The sequence below is a fragment of the Copidosoma floridanum genome, unplaced genomic scaffold (assembly GCF_036245765.1).
Source record: "Copidosoma floridanum isolate Cflo_tuat_1 unplaced genomic scaffold, Cflo_Japanese_pri ptg000013l, whole genome shotgun sequence".
Classification (NCBI taxonomy): Eukaryota; Metazoa; Arthropoda; class Insecta; order Hymenoptera; family Encyrtidae; genus Copidosoma; species Copidosoma floridanum.
Window position 1 is genome coordinate 27,308,954 of NW_028321890.1, and position 17,701 is coordinate 27,326,654.

Consider the following 17,701-nt stretch of genomic DNA (forward strand, 5'->3'; position numbering starts at 1 on the left):
GTTTTGTTCAGACATGACAGCGATGATAAAGAAAAACGTTAATATTTTCGGACATTTTTTGCCGGGGGGAGTCGAAAGAGAAGCTGCCCCTTGGATGGACGAAATAATGGTGGCTTGAATGCGATCAAAGAAAGAAAGAAAGAAAATAAGCTCGACTGTAAGGGAAAATTGACACAAAGCTCCTTAACAATCTTTTACAGCTATTTATTTTTAAGATCCGTTCCCATTATCCACTTTTACTTTGAAAGTTTTTTCCATCCTGATTTTCGTGACCGCGACGCAACTTAATACTCTTTCAATCGGAATTCCTCAAGAATCTTTATGTCAACTTATTGACAGCTATTTTATCCAAGCGTTGAAATGCTTCAAATACGCCTAACGATGTAATAATAAACCGAACTCAACCCCTGAGAAGGCATGGTAATGCAGTTCCGTCGATTATTGTTGAAATGTTATTTACAATCATCATCGAGCCAACCCTTTCCGGTTTTGCACGTACGCAGAGAGGAAGGGAAAAAAAAAATTACTTTTTAAAACCAAAAAATCCCCTTGAAATCTCAAACTGTCCAAGTCCCGTTCAGAATGCTTGTACTGCTAGTGGAGGGCAAAGCAGTCATACGCCAATCTCCTTTCTTGTCAAAGACCGCGAAGAAAAAAAAAAAAAAAAAATCCAAGGAGTACCGTGGAAAAAGGATCTCGAGCACCGGCAGGGCAGCGATGAAAGGCGAGGTACACACGGTGAACTGAAATAAAAGAACAGAGCCGGTTCTATAGGGGTGTACAACATGAAAAAAGGAAAAAGAAAAAAAAAGATAAAAGGTACGAGTGGTTAAGGAAAGACGAGCAAAAAGCGCGAGAAGGACGGGATTTCGATTCGACGACTCGCGAGGGCACTCACGAGTTACTACAGGTAAAAGGGGGGGTGGGGGGGCACCTAGCCATTCGAACCGTATCAATGGCTCCTTTTTTGGCCTAGGAGGGAGAGGTCATTCATGGAGAAAGGAAACGAATCGCAAATCTGGCAAGCAACCAAGAATCAAGTACTCCCTGGCTCCTGATGCATTCGACCGATGCGACGCGCTTGCTCTTGTAAAAAATTTATTTTCATCCTCCACTTTTTTCTCGCCTCCTTGGAAGAACCCACGTGCGCGAAGCTCTAGTCCTGTTACTTTTTGACTGTAGTCACGAGTGCACATGGACGGCATAATGGGGAGAGCGTGTTTATGGCTGCTCGACTTTACGGCTGACCAAACGCTGACTGTTTCTACTTGGACGTACGGGTAAGCTCGGGTGTACGAGTAGTGGGACGACATTTCTCGATTTAGTCATGTCAAATGGAAATTCGGTTGTTGTACTTACGTGTTTTTATACGCTTAAAGTAGTGGGCGTGTCTCTGAAAGGAATGCTCTCGAGATTGTTGAAAAATTGTGCGGTTTTGGACGAAGGGGACGTGTTCACGTTGTACGCGCAGTTGTTGTTTTTTAATTTTTGTTATAATCTCTTGATTAAAAAAAATCATACAAACGCGTTAAATACTGTTTGGTTAAATTAAAAAACTAATTACTTTTAAAAAGAAAATATAAATTTACAAGTGCTACAACTCGCATCCAATGAGATGAGGTTCTACCGGTACAAAGGGACGTATACATAATCGAGCCGAGTAAAGAAAAGTTTGTATTTCCGTGAAAGTGAGCATCCGGTCTCGCGAAAGTGATTTTATTCGTATTGATTACTCCCGTCATATCTAATCGAGCGAAAAAGAGAAGAGTTCTAATGCTGCCGGCGAAAAAAATGTTCCTCCCCTTTCAAACTGCTGAGCTACCGCGAGCTAGCGAAATCTTAGAGGCGAGTAATTCCCCGGCCCCTTTAAGTATCGCGTGAAGAAGCAGAAAGGGCAGGGGGAGAAAAAAGAAGTTGGGGTACCAATGAAAAAAGCTTCTACGGCTGAACGTATCGCCTTACTCCTATACTCTATCCTGCATCCTCTTGTATTAGTCGGCTGGTGGAGCTTATCTTTCTCTGCTTCTTATCCTCGCATCTACTCGAACTTTTTTTTTTTCTTCTTTTTCTTCGTATTACATTACGGAAGGCGGAAGAGTGTGCTCAGCAGTGGCTCGATGTATTAATTTCATCTGTTACATGGAAAAGCTTTTTAATTACTTTTTTCGCGAGCGCCTCGCTGTACGATGATTATGTTACTTAGTTTCTAATGTGAGTAAATGACTATTTCTATTGTAAGAATGATAAGATACTGTATATCTTTGACGAGAAATCGATGTCATTTCCATTCAAGTTATTACTTGAAAAAAAAAAATAATAATAATAATAATAATTGTATTCGTAGTAACGAGAAAAAAGAAACGATGCGTATGGGATAAAAGTTACAGCAAAACCTCGCTTTTCACAAACAAGGTCGTAACGAGAAGGAGAGACAAACAGTAAGATGAAAGGTAAAGAGGAACTAATAAACGAAGGAGCGAGAAGGTACCACGGCAGCAAGGCTAGGGGTTTCTATCGGCCTCCAGCAGCTAAGACGGTTGTAGGCCGGCGGAAACTTTTCGGTCTTGTCGTCGACGATCAACGGCCACCGCCACCAACTTTGCCGTCACTCGGGTTTTGCTTCGACCTGTTTTTTTTTTTTTTTTTTTTTTTTATCGTCTCTTGTTTCCGAGAGCTACGATACACGCAACTACACGACGCCGCCATGGCTTTCCCCAAGCAACTGGGACTCTGTTTCTCACCCCCCACTCGTCTACGTGTATCATTTTTACCCACACACACGTAGCTGATGTGGGTTGTTGCTAACGCTCACACTTCCAAAGTGGACGGAGGAAAATGTGATGATCGTAAGCCTCGTGTGTTTACGAGGTTTCCTAATTTGTACGAATGTTACGCGACGACGTGCCAGATGCTTGTGTAGCTCGATTCAAGAAATTTATTGTACGCGACGAAAAAAAAAAAAAAAAAAAAAAAAAAAAAAAAAAAAAAAAAAAAAAAAAAAAAAAAAAATCTTGTCACGCGTAAGGATGACAATCGATAGATCATCGAAATGTCAGCACAGATGTGTAATATTGTACCTCCAACAAGCTGGGGTTTTTTTTTTAACTTCAACCCTCAAAACTGTCACATCGACAGCCTCGCGGTGTCAGTGACAAATGAAATTAAAAAAAAAAAAAAGAAGAAGAAGAAAAAGTTTGTCCAACGGTATGATAGTTGTGTATTTTTCTTGTGTCCATTGTCACCCAGCAAGCCCAGGAGTGCAGAGAGAAAGAGACTTTGCGCGCTAGCAGTAGGGAGGGCGAGACGACCGCCCTCGATAACGTGCCTTTACCCTCGCCCGGTGCGAGACTCGACGTCGACCAGGTAGCCTGCGACTCGTTCCACTCTCCATCCACCACCTCCCACCGCACCCCCCAGCAGCTGCAGCCCCAGGATGCGGAGCATCTCGCCCAGCAGCCACTGCAACCCCGGCGTCGGGTGCTCGAGCGGGGCGAGAGCCGCTCGGAGCAGCCCTCGCCCGGCAGACGCAAGCTCTCCGAGAACGACCTGTGCGCGGCGACGGCCACCGTCATCGACAAGGTGAGTGCTGCGCTCTTTCATGGGGGAGAAAAAAAAAAAAAAAAAAACAAATTCAAAATTACGTTTGTTCAGGTGATGGTGTTCCATCAGCACCACCACGCCCGGGGCAGGGACGCGACGACGGGCTCGCTCCACCGCACGTTGAGTGTGCACACGACGACCTTGGAGTCGGCGTACATGGCCGAGGAGTGCGACGAGAACGATTATCATCTGGACCTCGACTCGTACCGGCCCATACAGCCCCTCAAGCACGACCACGGGGTCTCGCTCTTTCCCGTCGCCGCGCCCCACAATGGCATGGACCTGCACCTCCTTCAGGTAAGTACCTACGCCCTCGTATGAGTTTGTCCGAGGAGACTAATGCAGTGTTATCGTAGTACAAAGGTGTGCAATTTTATGCTTTATTAAGCATCCCTACGCGTCAATAAAAAATATACAATGCATTGAAAATAGATGAAAGTATATGCCAGTACGCGTGCTTGCTTGAGGATAATTTTTTCGACTTTGCTTCGACGGTCTTCTTCATTTGTAAACGAATCAAGTATCGAGGTATTGTTAGAAATAACACAGTTTAATTATGAGCAAAAAAAAAATGTTATTCGTACAGTTCATCTTTCAAGCGAAAAATTGAGAATTTCATGGTTTTTAAAGCAATCCTTGGTATGCAGGAATTTGGTAGCTTTATCGTAGGTTCATACGGTGCTTGCCAAGACGACGCGTACACTTTGAGCTAAAAATAACGTCTCAGAAGGTTTACTTCATAAAATTTTGTTTCGAAGTGTAAAAATTTTTTAGCTTCCCTTATGTACGCACGTAGCCACATCACTACACATTTTCGACCATATGTTGTACCATCCACGTAATATTTTCCCCTTGTATACCTACGTCGTGGGCGTTTTGACGTGCTGCAAACATTAGATCGTGCATTTGCGCTGATGTCGTTATTTCTATTATTTTCTAATAAAGAACTATTTTCTTTTAGTATATAGCTATGATTATAAATAACAATAGTAACAATAATAATAATAATAATAATAATAATAATAATGGATAGACGATACACTATAGATCATCGTTAAATAAACTCAAAGTTCTTTTTCTGGTTACGATTGCTCAACATTTAAAGTTTCGGAATGGCAATGCGCAAACAAAGTTTATACGCTCTGAGGAGCTTTCATTCTTTCTTTCTTTTTTTTTTTTTATTAATTTTTCCCTCCGACTTGAGGAAATGATAAATTAAAAAAGTTGATGCAACTAAACTAGTCTCGAGCTGAGATGCGTACAAATTGAGCTAAGAATTCCAATGCCCCTTTTCCTGCTTTCTTTTCCCCGCTCGGCTGAACGAGGATTCAACTAACTCAGGAGGAAAAATAACGAGGTACGCTTTTTGTACCTACTTATTATTTCCGTGACGGCACATTATTAATGACTGGTATTTAAATCCGGCGAGTGGCTTTTACGAACTAAAAGTTGTAATTTCGGCGCTGCTTGAAAATTGATTACACGATTCTTTTTTTTTTTTTTTTTTTTTTTTTTTTCCATAGCCGATAAGTTTTCACCATCCTTTGTTTTTTCACCCCCACATTTTTCATTTCCGTTTTTACCAGCCGTTAAAGATGATTTACGTTTTATTGTCTTTTCAAAGAGCTGCAACAAGAGAGAAAAATGATGGTTCCCGGGCTACACCCGCGCGACTCGTTGGAAAAATTAATAAAAGTCTGTTTGCACATAACAAAACAAAAAAATTCTCTCTATATATTTGTCCTTTTAGATTTTTTTTTCTGAAAACCCCAACCTTTTCCGTGTGCAATTTATCACGAGCGACTCGACCACCAGCGGTAAACTCGATTAATTTAATATTCATAGAATTTACGAGCCGCGCAGGTCTCGCGCAACATTTTCATCCCAAGCGGCGTTTGCAGTCGGGCATTAAGCAGTAAATAGCCACTCGACTCGTCCAGGCGATGAAATTCACTCGAAGACGCGACCACGACAATAGGGTTATTGGGCATAAAAATTTTAAACGCGCGATTTTCGACTCCCTTTATTCAGCCCAGCAGGTCGTTAAATTGCTCGGCTCCCACTGATAAATCAAACACCCAGCTCGAAGGGATGAAACGATTGGGGTTTGCTTCCTTTTTTTTTTTTTTTTTTTTTGGCCCGTACAGAATTAACGCTCGATTGCTCGCTCGGTTTTTTTAATTGCTCGCGTGCTCTTCTGCGCGTTTTTTTCTCCTCCGGCCGTTCAATTCGCCCAAGTTGTTAATAGCGCGAGAGAAAAAAACGGCCAGCGTCGCGGTAAGCGCGCACGACAAACGATAATACGATTGCTCGGCTGAATTTTCATAATTTCACGGTTAAGGGGAAGTTACTGCTCATTATACATGCATATTATATGCAACGCTCGTTAACGCATCAAGCTATTAATCATTTGCACGATAATATCATATGTGCACGTTGGTTATTCTTTTTACTCGTAACATTCTGTTTTACAAACAGAAAACCGTTTTTTACCGACGGTATGTTTATTTATTTTACCGTGCTCTGAAAAAGTTTCAGCGATAAATTACCGAAATGCAAAGGAGAAAATTAAAAAACAAAAAAATCGATCGTTACTGCAGTAAAACGTATTAGGAAAAAAAATGGAAACACTAATATTTCGAAGCTGATGTATAAGATAATCACGAGCTCCTTGAACAAATACAGTTCGTTATAGTTTATCGTTGAGTCAATTATCGTACAAGTCGGTATCATATTAGTTTAACGTAATATTTAAGCGATGTTTACCCAAGTATAGATTTTTTTTTTTATGGCTCACTATCCCTATAATCATGTCTAACGAGCCATCGTTTTATCAAACGTATCCGTCGATTCCCAACCGATACACACACTTGCATTAGCCTCGCGGCAAATTTCCTTAACGTAAACAGTATCGGTAACGTAATCCAACTGACCAGCTGCTCCACCACGGCACGACGCTCGTCCACTGGGAGTACGAGGGCACGAGTTCCCGCACAGCCCTGGTGTACGCGCGCGTCGACCGCGCCTGCGGGGCCTTCCTGTGGGAGAAGCCCAGCTGGAGTCCCTTGAAGACGAGCGCGGGCCTAACCCCGGGCGTCTCCTCCTCGTCGGCGGCCGCCGAGTTCTGCCTGTCCATAAACCAAGAGGAGGTGGTCACGAGCAGCCTTATGAACCGGTACTCGGCCCAAGCGGCAGACTGCGCCTCCATAAGCCTCGAGGAGGGCTACCTCGACCTGTCGTGCGTCAAGGAGGTCATGATCGGCTGCTGCGACAGGGAGCGCGACCAAGAGCTCAGGGCGATCTGCAAGCGGTACGGCCTGCCCGGCTCGGACTCGTGCATCGGCCTCATGTACGGCGCCGGCCTCTCCGACAACCGGCTCATCTTCCTCCTGTGTCCCCCCGCCCTCAGCAAGTAAGTGCCTATCCTTTGAACAACAACTAGTTCGGCCCTCACGATACTCAATCCATCGAGTCCTACCAGGATCTGGTACATGGGGCTGTGTTGGGTGCTGCGGGGCCTCAAGCGCCAACAGCAGCTGACGGACCGGCGCTCGCGTTGGCTCAAGGAGAAGTACCTGCAGCTGTACTTCGAGGAGGGCTGCAACGAGCCAACCACGGCGGACGCGATACGGGTGTTTGGGGGTAGGGACTGGTCGATGACGGAGAACGTCGGCACCCTGTCGCCCACCAGCAGCAACGTGACGCGCAAACGCAACGCCAAGAGCAAAAAGACCAAGTCCATCGGCAACATACACGCTCTTACCAAGGTAAACGCCAGGGTGTGTACATACAGTAGTTTTTACACGTAGAGATCTTTTTTTTTTTTTCCTTTGTTTTGCTTCGATGGTTCTGGTTGACTGGCTGTAGCCCAGCTTCTTCGAATGCACGAATGGTGCCACCATGTTTGTCAACTCTTATACATACGTCTGACCTCTTCCGACTCTATCTACTAGCGCCTATACTTCTGCGTGTCTTCGGTTTAGGACGACGCTACCCCCTTTGTTTTTTTTTGTTTTTTTTTTACTTGAATCTAGATTGTGCCTCGACTACGAGTTGTTGTTTTTTCCTCCTATACCAACGGTATACCTTTGAATTTCAAACTACTTTCTGCTCTCTGATGTGTATGCACAATATCATATATTATGAAGTAGCACCGTGAAATTGTCGATTTGGGCAAACAAGAGGATTCCAAGGAAAACTCGAGATCCCGACCGATGCGATTCTCACGAGGTTCGTCGAGTGCTGTTGCCGTTGCACGATTGTTTGCCTGCCTGTCGCCCCGTTGGCTTCCAAGCCGAACAAGCGCTCAGGGTTGTTGTTGTGCCAACTAGCCTGCAAATGCACGATCTACAGGCTGCTACTTACGCAATGCTTGATACACCGTTGTCGGATGGATTAAAGTATACGGAAAGTACACGGACGCGGATTAGCCGAGCGCTGCATGGTGCACCTGTTGCATGTATGTTTATGTATATGCTCTCTTCTACGATTGTATGTTCAATTCATCGCGAAATGCAAGAATAACGTTATAGACTTTGCGAAGGACGGAACGAGCACTCGTTAGTTACATTTTGTCACGAAAAACTTTAGTTTGGAGCCCTCGATAGTTGACGTAACTTCGTTACAAAGATATAGTTGTTTTTTACGCATATTGCGAAATACGGGTAAGTTTTTTAAAGCCTTTGTCGTTCATTGTGAAAATTCGCATTTGTCACCTTCAAAATTTACATTTGTTGCTCGACTTATTTCAAAAATAATTCTTTTTTTCCCAAAGTAAAAAATGTTTGTATTCCAGGAGGTAAGTGGGGGGTAAAACAAATCCCAAGACTTTGCCTCGATAAAAAATATTACTTTCAACTCCGAGGGGACTCCCAATTGGAGGTTTTTGTGCGAAATCGTTCACAACCATTTAGTCTCGCAATGCTTGGTAGAAAGAAAAAGATATACTCGTAGGAACGCACGACAAAAGTTTGGGCAAAGAAGGGGCTATTTCGGAAAACATCCATTCCTCGGTAGACAAACGCCCGCTTTGGACAATCAAGCCGAAAACTTTTCGAAATCTTATTTACACCGAGAGCAATTCCGAGATAGCGCCTTCCTTGGCAATAACGCGAAACACAACAAGGAAGGAAGACAGACAGGAGAGAGAGAGAGAGAGAGGGGCCTAAAGTTTTGTTCCCGTGTTTTTTTTTTTTCCTTATCCCGCTGTCGCTCGCCCTCCACCACCACTGCCACTAATGCCCCGCAATGTGACCGCAATCTTGTGTGTAACCGTGACTGTGACCCCGTGAACGAACGCAACGCACGGCGCAACGGCCCCATCAAGATCAAGCAGGCGCGCTCGGTGCTCGGGCGGGCCCTCCGAGCGAGCTCGGTCTATCGCGCTGTCGTATCAAACCGTACTGTCCACCTGTCGCAGGACCTGAGCTTCAAGCAGTACGACCCCAGCTGCTCGTCCACCGAAGCCGGACTGTCTCACGTGGGCGCCGGGGCCCTCAGGCACGGCAGCCGGGAATCCCTCACCAAGTGCATCATGCCCGCCTCGCCGAGGTCGGGCCGCGGGGTCGAGCGCGCCCCGCCCGCCCGCAGCCCACCCGCCGGCTCCACGGCTGAGCGCGTCGCCAACCTACCCTACGCCAGTCTACAGAGGTAAGGCTCTCCCATACCCAAAACGTCCCCTTTCTCTCGTTGGGACGATTTCTTTCGTCACGTCCCTCCGAGAGAAAAGAAATCGGCACACCTCGAATAGTAACCAAACGAATCGCTTCGGGGGGGTGTGCTAGCCTGCTGTGCGTCACCCGGGACAAGGAGAAGAACGGCTCGAGCCCGGGGGGCACGGGTGGCGGGCTGTTGTGCCAAAGTGGGGGCATCGAGGCGCCCTGGCAGGTCAAGACCGGGGCGAGCTCCATCATGTACGAGACCCAGCTGAACTTTGTCGAGTTCGTCGCGCTGTTCCGGTCGTTCAGCCTCAGGGCGAGGAAGGACCTGAGGGACCTCTTTGGACAGCTGGCCATCACCTGCAGGAGCCAAAGCGACGGATCCCTCCAGGACTTTAGCATCAGACCCTCGGTCCTGAGGCAGACGAGCGACGCCACCCCTCAGCGGATCGGTACGTTTTTCTTTTCTTTTTGTTGTTGTTTTTTTTTTATACCATCGTGTATACTTATTGTATTTTATCGCTCGAACTGGTAGGGCTGCTGACTCGCAACAACTCCATCGACTGCCACGAGTACAAGAGCGGCAGCAACATGCGCAAGAAGCAGATCTTCGACGCCATCGCCTCGGCGAGCATAGTGAACAATTGCTCGGGCGTGGACACGTCAAAGTCCCAAGTTATCACCCTCGCGACTTTTACAAAGTTCCTCGAGTCCCGGCAGCAGGAGAAACTCGCCGACGAGCAGATCAAGGCGCTCATCAAGGTTGGTACCATCAGCGTCATCTCGAGCTCTATTCGTATGGTTTAACGTGTTATGAATGTACGGTATCGTGTACATTGACCAATTTAGGGAAGCTTGGAACATTTTTTCAATTAATCGGTGAGAGGGTTCTAAGTAACTTGTTAAAATCATTGATAAGGGGTATCGATTGCCCTCGTATTTTCTTTGGCAAAGTCCTATATTCCGGACGTGTTTTTCTTCCATTATCTACCGGTCAATCGAGACGATCTAGATTTTATTACTAATAATAGAGGATGATTCTTCCTTTTTTTTTTTTTTTATGTTGCAAAATAATTTGCGAACTAATTTTCCATATGATTGTTCTTAAATTCATGTTAGTTTATTCAAATTTGAGGGCTGATACGTACATATGTGGCATTTCAAGGAAGATTTATTACGATAATTATTGATAACCAATACTTATCGGTGCTTCGTAAAAAACGACACGATCAAGCACAACGATAAAAATATTAATTCAAACACCAAAAACTGAATTTTTAACGCTTGCTAAAGAGTTGTGTCTTATTTTTTCGAAAACACGAGAATCAAAGGGCAATAAATTAAGTATTCAAAGGATTCGGAAAAAAAAAAACAACATCCTGCGTTCCAACAGAGACACGAGCCGGATCCAGCCCTGCGTACCCAGTGGTGCTTGTCGTTCGAGGGCTTTGCCCGTTACATGATGGACAAGGACAATTACGCCTTCCCGAACGAGTACGCGCTGCCCGACGAGACCGAGATGGAGCAGCCCATGTCCCAGTACTACATAGCCAGCTCGCACAACACCTATCTGACCGGCCACCAGCTCAAAGGCGAGTCGTCCGTGCAGCTTTACTCGCAGGTACGACATCTATACCATATATATATACCTATACGTATAACGTACACGCGCAGTCCACCGAGGTCCTTTGGTCCAACTTTGGTAATTCACGCTCTCTCGCGCGATATACCCACCGCTATTATGGCACTATACACAGGCCCTCGAGGCTGCATACGGGATGTATAATATATACACACACAAACACATACTGTGGCTGCTCTATGGCGACTTGGCGCTCCCGGTACACACTACTACGAGAGGGTCTCTTCCGTCTCCTCTGGCTGCTTTATCGCGTCATGCTCGACTCTCTCACTCTCTGCATGTGCGTCAATCTCATGGAGCGACAGTAGCAGCATCAGCGTTGCGTCAGCCCGTGGCAGTGAGTAGAGGGTAAACGAGACGGGGGGCTCTGTGTTGCGGGTGTTCATGTACATATTGATCTTGGAAAAACTTGGGCTTTGTCGTGTAGAGCAGCTGATTTCGCGGCCTACGGCTTACACCTACACACCTACTTTGTACGTATATATGTGGTCCTGAGAGAGTTTGGGGGAACTTGCACTTGCGCTATTACCACAAGTTGTACTTATAGGTCACGTGAAACATAAGGGGGAAAAAGTACTTTTTAAACAAAACAATTCACTGGATGATTGGTTGAAATTAAAATGTACACTTTGCGGTTCACTTGAGGTCCTGCTGACTGGCTGCCGGTGCGTGGAATTGGACTGTTGGGACGGCGATGACGGTTTACCCCTGATCTACCACGGCCACACTTTCACCACGAAAATCCCGTTTCGGTCCGTCGTCGAGGCGATAGATAGGAGCGCCTTCGTTAGCTCGCCTTACCCCGTCATCCTTTCGATCGAGAACCACTGCTCGCAAACCCAACAGGCCCGAATGGCTCACATCTTTCAGGTAAAACACCCCCTTTGTTGTAACTCTATTATTTCTTAAAAAAAAAAAAAAAAAAAAAAAAATTATGTTTAAATAAATGTCCCAGTCGGTGTTTGGCGAGAAGCTGGTGACAAAGTTCCTGTTCGACACCGACTACGAGACCGAGGCCCAGCTACCCTCGCCGTCGTCCTTGCGCTACCGCATACTCATAAAAAACAAAAAACTGGTGGTCGACCCAACGGGTCCCCTGGCCTCGTCGGCGCCCGCCCACCGGGGCAAGATCCTCATGTCCGACCGGGCTTCGTCCATGAAGCAATTTCGGGCCGAGCCCAACGTCACCCTCGGCGACGACTACAGCGAGGACGACGACGATGACGAGGACTTTTACGAGGACGACAACGCCGATGGTGAGGCTTTGTTTATCGATGAATGACTCGAGATATATATATGTATTATATCCCCATCATTTTACCGGGATTAAACGGGAAACCGAACGAGGGCCGTTTAGATAATATCACCCACTGTGCCGAGGTGCCTTTTGGGGCGTACGCGCATCCCCTTTACGAACTGGTTCATCCCGATAGCTCGAGATGCCCGATAAGCCCCGTCGTAAGAGCGTTTTACGGTCACGGTGGTACCCCCTCAATGCACGCTCCCGCGTTTCAATCAATAGCTGAAGTAAAAAAAGAGCATGTACACCCTATACCTATGTACGCATATCAATAAGGCTCGTATCGATTAACCGACAACGTGGCATATCCAACAGCGATATTCTCGCGCTTTCTAGAAAACTCGATAACGAGCAGCGAGCCCTACCAGGGCGGTCCCTCGGTGCACGGTAACCGCCTGCGAAGCGATCCCACGGTCGACGACAAGACCCTCAAGCAGAGCAGCCAAATCGCCAAGGAGCTCTCGGACCTCGTGGTCTACCTCCAGGCCATCAAGTTCCGGGGGTTGAACACCGCGCCCGGGCCGTCAGCGAAGCCTCGCCACCAGCAGCACACGGCCCAAGTCCAGCGGCACAGTATCGCGGGTATAGGCACCGGTGGGGGCACGGGTGGCGCCGTCACCTCCTCGACCGGCTCGCCCCAGAGCTTGTCGACCTCGACCTCGGTGGCCAGTGGCAGCAGCGCCATCGAGAATCCCTTCAAGTAAGCCTTTACATATATATATATATTCCAAAGATTCATATATGCGCGTGTATCACACTTTATAACTCCGTTGTATGTGTGCACGCAACAGATCGCAGCAGCACAACACGAGGCCGATGCCAGCCTGTTTCCAGACCTCGTCGTTGAACGAGAGCTCGGCCAAGAAGACCTGTCGCAAGCAGCCCCTCAACGTCCTGGCCCACGCGGAGACGCAGCTCATAAGGACCTACCCGGCCGGGATGCGCATCGACTCGTCCAACTTCAATCCAGTGATATTCTGGGCCTTTGGCATACAAATGGTCGCCCTTAATTACCAGACGGACGACGCGGCACTCCACTTGAACGCAGCCATGTTCGAGCAGAACGGCCAGTGCGGCTACGTGCGCAAACCCTCCGTCATGTGGGACAAGAGTCACATGATGTACAGGTGAGACAATTTTCTCTTCCTCTCGTACACGTAGAGTGTTAATGTCTACTGTCCGAACCCGACGGGCCATGTATACGTGCATACGTCAATCGGTGTGGGGATGAGTTTGTATAGGGCACAGCTGTCACCGGTGCTACTGAATAGTGTAACGCTTTCATCGACGCCTGACCTCTTGCGCGATTATGCGCTGTAAACTATTCATGTGGGAACTATATCGGGTGCGAGAAGGAAATACCTCTTTCGCTGATCTATAACTGGCAAACTTACGTCAATCGTGAATCAATGTGTTTACAACTCGCGACATCTGAACGAAACGAATCAATATTCAGTTGAGCTATTTTTTTTTTTTTTTTTTGTATCACAAAATTAGACCCATCACTCGATAAACAATTTAAACTTTGACTCGGAGCAAGGAATATTAAAGAGTTATAGGTGATATTTATACATATATACGTCCAGCATAATATACGCGCACTAAAGTGGTCCACACCATTGTCCCACAGGCGTTTCAACCCGTGGGACAAGGAGTTTGACGGACTGCACTCGGCCCACCTGACCCTGTCCATCGTCTCGGGCCAGTACGTGTCGCCGTCTAACCTCCTGAGCAGCACGTACGTCGAGGTCGAGCTGGTCGGCATACCCATCGACTGCGCCAAGCACAAGACCAAGAGCATCCAGGCCAATTCGCTGAATCCCATCTGGAACGAGAAATTCTGCTTCCAAGTGATGTTCAAGGACCTCGCGTTCCTCCGCTTCGGCATCATGGACGCGGGCTCCCACCACCCGATAGCCCAGCGCGTCCTACCCCTAAAGAGCCTGCGACCCGGCTACCGACACGTCCGGCTTCGTTCCATGAAAAACCGGCCCCTCGCCCTCTCGACCCTCTTTGTCTACTCGCGCATGGAGGAGGAGAGCCTCGACTACGACAGCACCTGCTGCAACCGCAACCACAACCGCGAGGCCGCGTCCGCCACCTCGTCCTCGAAGCGGCTCTCCTCCAGCCGCGAGCTCGACAAACTCGCGAGCGTCGAGCACGCGGGCCACCTGGGTGGCGTCACCCTCAAGCGCCGCATGTTCTTCCTCATGGTCTACCACGTCCTGCCCAACGAGCCCTACATCATACTCAAGGTCATGCAGGAGAGCACCACCAAGGACGTGATGCTCCAGGCCCTGGCCAAAGCCGGCACCTCGGCCGACCACCTCGACGAGTACATCCTCGTGGAGGAGGTGTCGCGCAGCTGGGAGAAGCGCAGCCGGGACGAGCTGCCCACCCAGCGGGTCCTCGATCCCACGGAACGGCCCCTCGAGGCCCAGTCCCACTGGAAGGGCGAGGGCCGCTTCCTCCTGAAGCGCGTCGGCGACGACCCGAGCAGCCGCGCCTGGCTCGCCTCCATCCGCAGCACCGCCGGCCACGCCAAGCGCAACGGCGACTCGGGCGTCGACACCGTCGTCGGAGGTGGCCCCAAGAACCCCGGTGGCCCAAATCCCAGCTCGGTCGCGCCGGGGGGAGGGGACGCGACCGCGACCACCCACATCTGGGAGGAGGCGGACACGTTTCTGGTGTGCGTGTACAACGTGTCCCCGGACATACCGTACGCGATACTGCGGGTGCCGGTGACGAGCTCGGCCCAGGACGTGCTGGCCCAGGCGCTGATAAAAGCCCGGCGGATGGAGGACCCGGCCAAGTTCGCCCTGGTCGAGGAGCTCGAGTGGGGCGGCAGCGGGGCCATGGGCAGCGGCAAGGTACAGTTTCGCATCCTGGGGGACGAGGAGAACGTGTACAGCACCCAGGCGTGCTGGAAGACCCTGGGCAGGTTCATACTGCGGGAGCGGGAGCACGCCCTGCCCCGTAGGCACCTGCTGCCGGCGACCCTCGACAAGATAAGCAAGGGCTTCTCGGTGGGGAGGTCGGTGTCGTTGCCGGGCTCGAGCAAGGAGAAGCTGCCCGTGACCGAGGCACTGTCGGATCCGACGTCGCGCAGTGTGCGCAGCCGGTTCTTGATGATGGGCCGCAGGCGGGAGGTACACTCGGACGGCGAGGAGGGTCGCCCGGAGTCCGCGGCCTCCTCCTCGGACCTGCTCAGCGCCGCGATGCACCTCAAGAAGGTGTCCGCGAGGAAGCTCCGCGCCTGGAAGTCATAGTGGCAGTCGAGGGCGACGTCGTTGTCCTCGATGCTCGCCACTCGGAGAAACTGCACTGATCGGCCTTGAGAGTATACACATACCGTATGATTTGTTGTCGCTGGTTGATCGTATATATATAGACTATATATATATACCTTTGTAGCGTTGAGAAAGAGTGTATCGTCCTCGACGCCAACTTGATTCATTTGTCGCAATTTCCTTGCCCCGCGTATAGTAAACCATGTGTACCGAGCACAGGAGACTCTGGATTTAAAGGAAAAAAAAAAAAAGGAAAAAAAGGACATTGTTACATATAGTATAGCTTTCTCAAAGAGTACAAACGAGTACAAGTTCGCGCATCTGTCCCCGATCTTGGATATACATTATACATTTTTCACTTTTCTTCACGAATCAACGACTTGTAAATTTCTTTATCACGCTACCGTATAAGCGCGTGGCTCTCGGTATAGGTATCACAAATATAGGGATAAAGTCTATATCTTTGAAGTATTAAATAAATTATGCATACAAATAATGATAATATATATATAGATTAGTGGATGATGAAAAAAAAAATGGCTTATACAGTATATAGTTACCTACATAATAGATTGAACAAATTACACAAGTATATGGTTGAAAGATGACGAATCTCTTTGGTAATTGATGAAAATATTTAAATGATAATGAAAAATTATGAATAATGAAGATGCAACGCCTATTATATATATATATATATATACGCGACACATTGTTTGTATATTTGAATAATAAAGAAAAAAAAAGAAAGAGGAAATAGTTATGATATAAACAAATTTTCTTACGGCCTTCTCGAGGCCAAACGTCAAACGTTACTGCGTGTACATCTTCCGTCGGATGGATGCGTGTGATGACAGATGCGTTAATATTATATAAATATATATACACACACACATACAAATACAATAATTATTTATCGACGGGGGACGCTCGTCGCGCTCCTATCGGTGTAAAAATCGAGTGGCCCCAAGGCGAATGCTTCTTTACATTATGACTGGTGACTCTTATCTCGAGCGCTCGATTGTGATAAATCTTGGAATCTTACACAACAAGTGGCTCGTTCTCTCTATCCATCTCTGCTCTACAGGGACAAATTTTTTCAGTTTTACTTTGACGTTTTGAGTATTGAAAAAACACTCGTTTAATTAGAGTATGTAATGTAACACAGTTTGTCGTTGATAATTAAGTGAAAACTTGAATAAAATTTAAGTAATTTTATCGATTGGAATAATATTTTTTTTAAATAAGCATTCGCTTTGAAAACAAAAAGCGTTTTTTGATTAAAAAAAAAAAAAAAAAAAATGGGGTCTTCAAAGGCACTATTTGTTATGCACAGATGGACCCCAGTTACAGTGGCAATAATCTGAAAAAGCCGCGAGATAGTGAAATAATTATACAATATGCACGATTATAGAATAACACGTTTGAATGATTAAACGTTAGTTAAATTATTGTAGGAGAAAAAAAACATACAAATATATACATAAACTTGTAACTCGAACTGTATTTTAGATTTTTTTTAGAAAAGAGATACTAAACACTTTCAATTGTTGTATTTCAAAGCTGGACAATATACCGTTTTATTTTTAATTTTACCAAAGTTTGTGATTAAAACGTAGAAACTTCTCTGCATATATCTATAATACACATTAGTTGGTTAGAACTATCAGGTAAATAAATTTTTCTACGTAAATACATTTTTCTAATAGAATCGTCAATACCATTGATATTAAATGTCTGATATTTATTGAAATATCTAATACAACTACGGTGCCAATGTTTTTAAAAGGTATACTAAAAATTAAGTAAGTATATGCAGAGAAGCCTGTTGTTACATGATAGCAGAATTTCTTTTTAAAATTTTACAGCTGATTGTAAGATGTGAAAAATTTTGGTATCTCTTTATTTCAACTGATATTTACATTTATACAAGGATTTTAACGATATAAAACCAACTCTTTTCGAGTGCCAATTGCGTACACTTCCAAGTCAATGTCAACGCCATCGATTCGTCGATCACACACTCGAAGGTTGCTAAAAAAAAAAGTCTAATTTTCAAACAGTCTCGCAAAACAACAAACGATAAATAAATAAAACTTGAAAGAGAAAATTTTCTTTTACCTGCAAAAATGCATGTGTAAGGTGCAGATAAAGATCGATGCGCGAGACGGGAAATTCTGTAATAAAACAAGCAATAACCCGTGTTTTCGTG

General features: G+C 46.6%; 1 protein-coding gene across 1 annotated transcript in view; it reads left to right on the forward strand.

Annotated features, from left to right (window-relative positions):
• LOC106647402 (1-phosphatidylinositol 4,5-bisphosphate phosphodiesterase epsilon-1) overlaps positions 1 to 15,581 on the forward strand; it is a 111,924-nt gene extending 96,343 nt beyond the window's left edge. The window contains exons 9-22 of the mRNA XM_089591074.1: positions 3,247 to 3,579; positions 3,652 to 3,897; positions 6,537 to 7,012; positions 7,082 to 7,367; positions 9,020 to 9,249; positions 9,384 to 9,709; positions 9,793 to 10,019; positions 10,651 to 10,878; positions 11,545 to 11,769; positions 11,855 to 12,155; positions 12,515 to 12,899; positions 12,991 to 13,326; positions 13,830 to 14,782; positions 14,837 to 15,581. Coding sequence (XP_089447200.1) covers positions 3,247 to 3,579; positions 3,652 to 3,897; positions 6,537 to 7,012; positions 7,082 to 7,367; positions 9,020 to 9,249; positions 9,384 to 9,709; positions 9,793 to 10,019; positions 10,651 to 10,878; positions 11,545 to 11,769; positions 11,855 to 12,155; positions 12,515 to 12,899; positions 12,991 to 13,326; positions 13,830 to 14,782; positions 14,837 to 15,468 — 5,184 coding nt within the window. The 3' untranslated portion in view covers positions 15,469 to 15,581. The remainder of the gene's footprint in view (positions 1 to 3,246; positions 3,580 to 3,651; positions 3,898 to 6,536; positions 7,013 to 7,081; positions 7,368 to 9,019; positions 9,250 to 9,383; positions 9,710 to 9,792; positions 10,020 to 10,650; positions 10,879 to 11,544; positions 11,770 to 11,854; positions 12,156 to 12,514; positions 12,900 to 12,990; positions 13,327 to 13,829; positions 14,783 to 14,836) is intronic.
• The last annotated feature ends 2,120 nt before the right edge of the window (positions 15,582 to 17,701 follow it).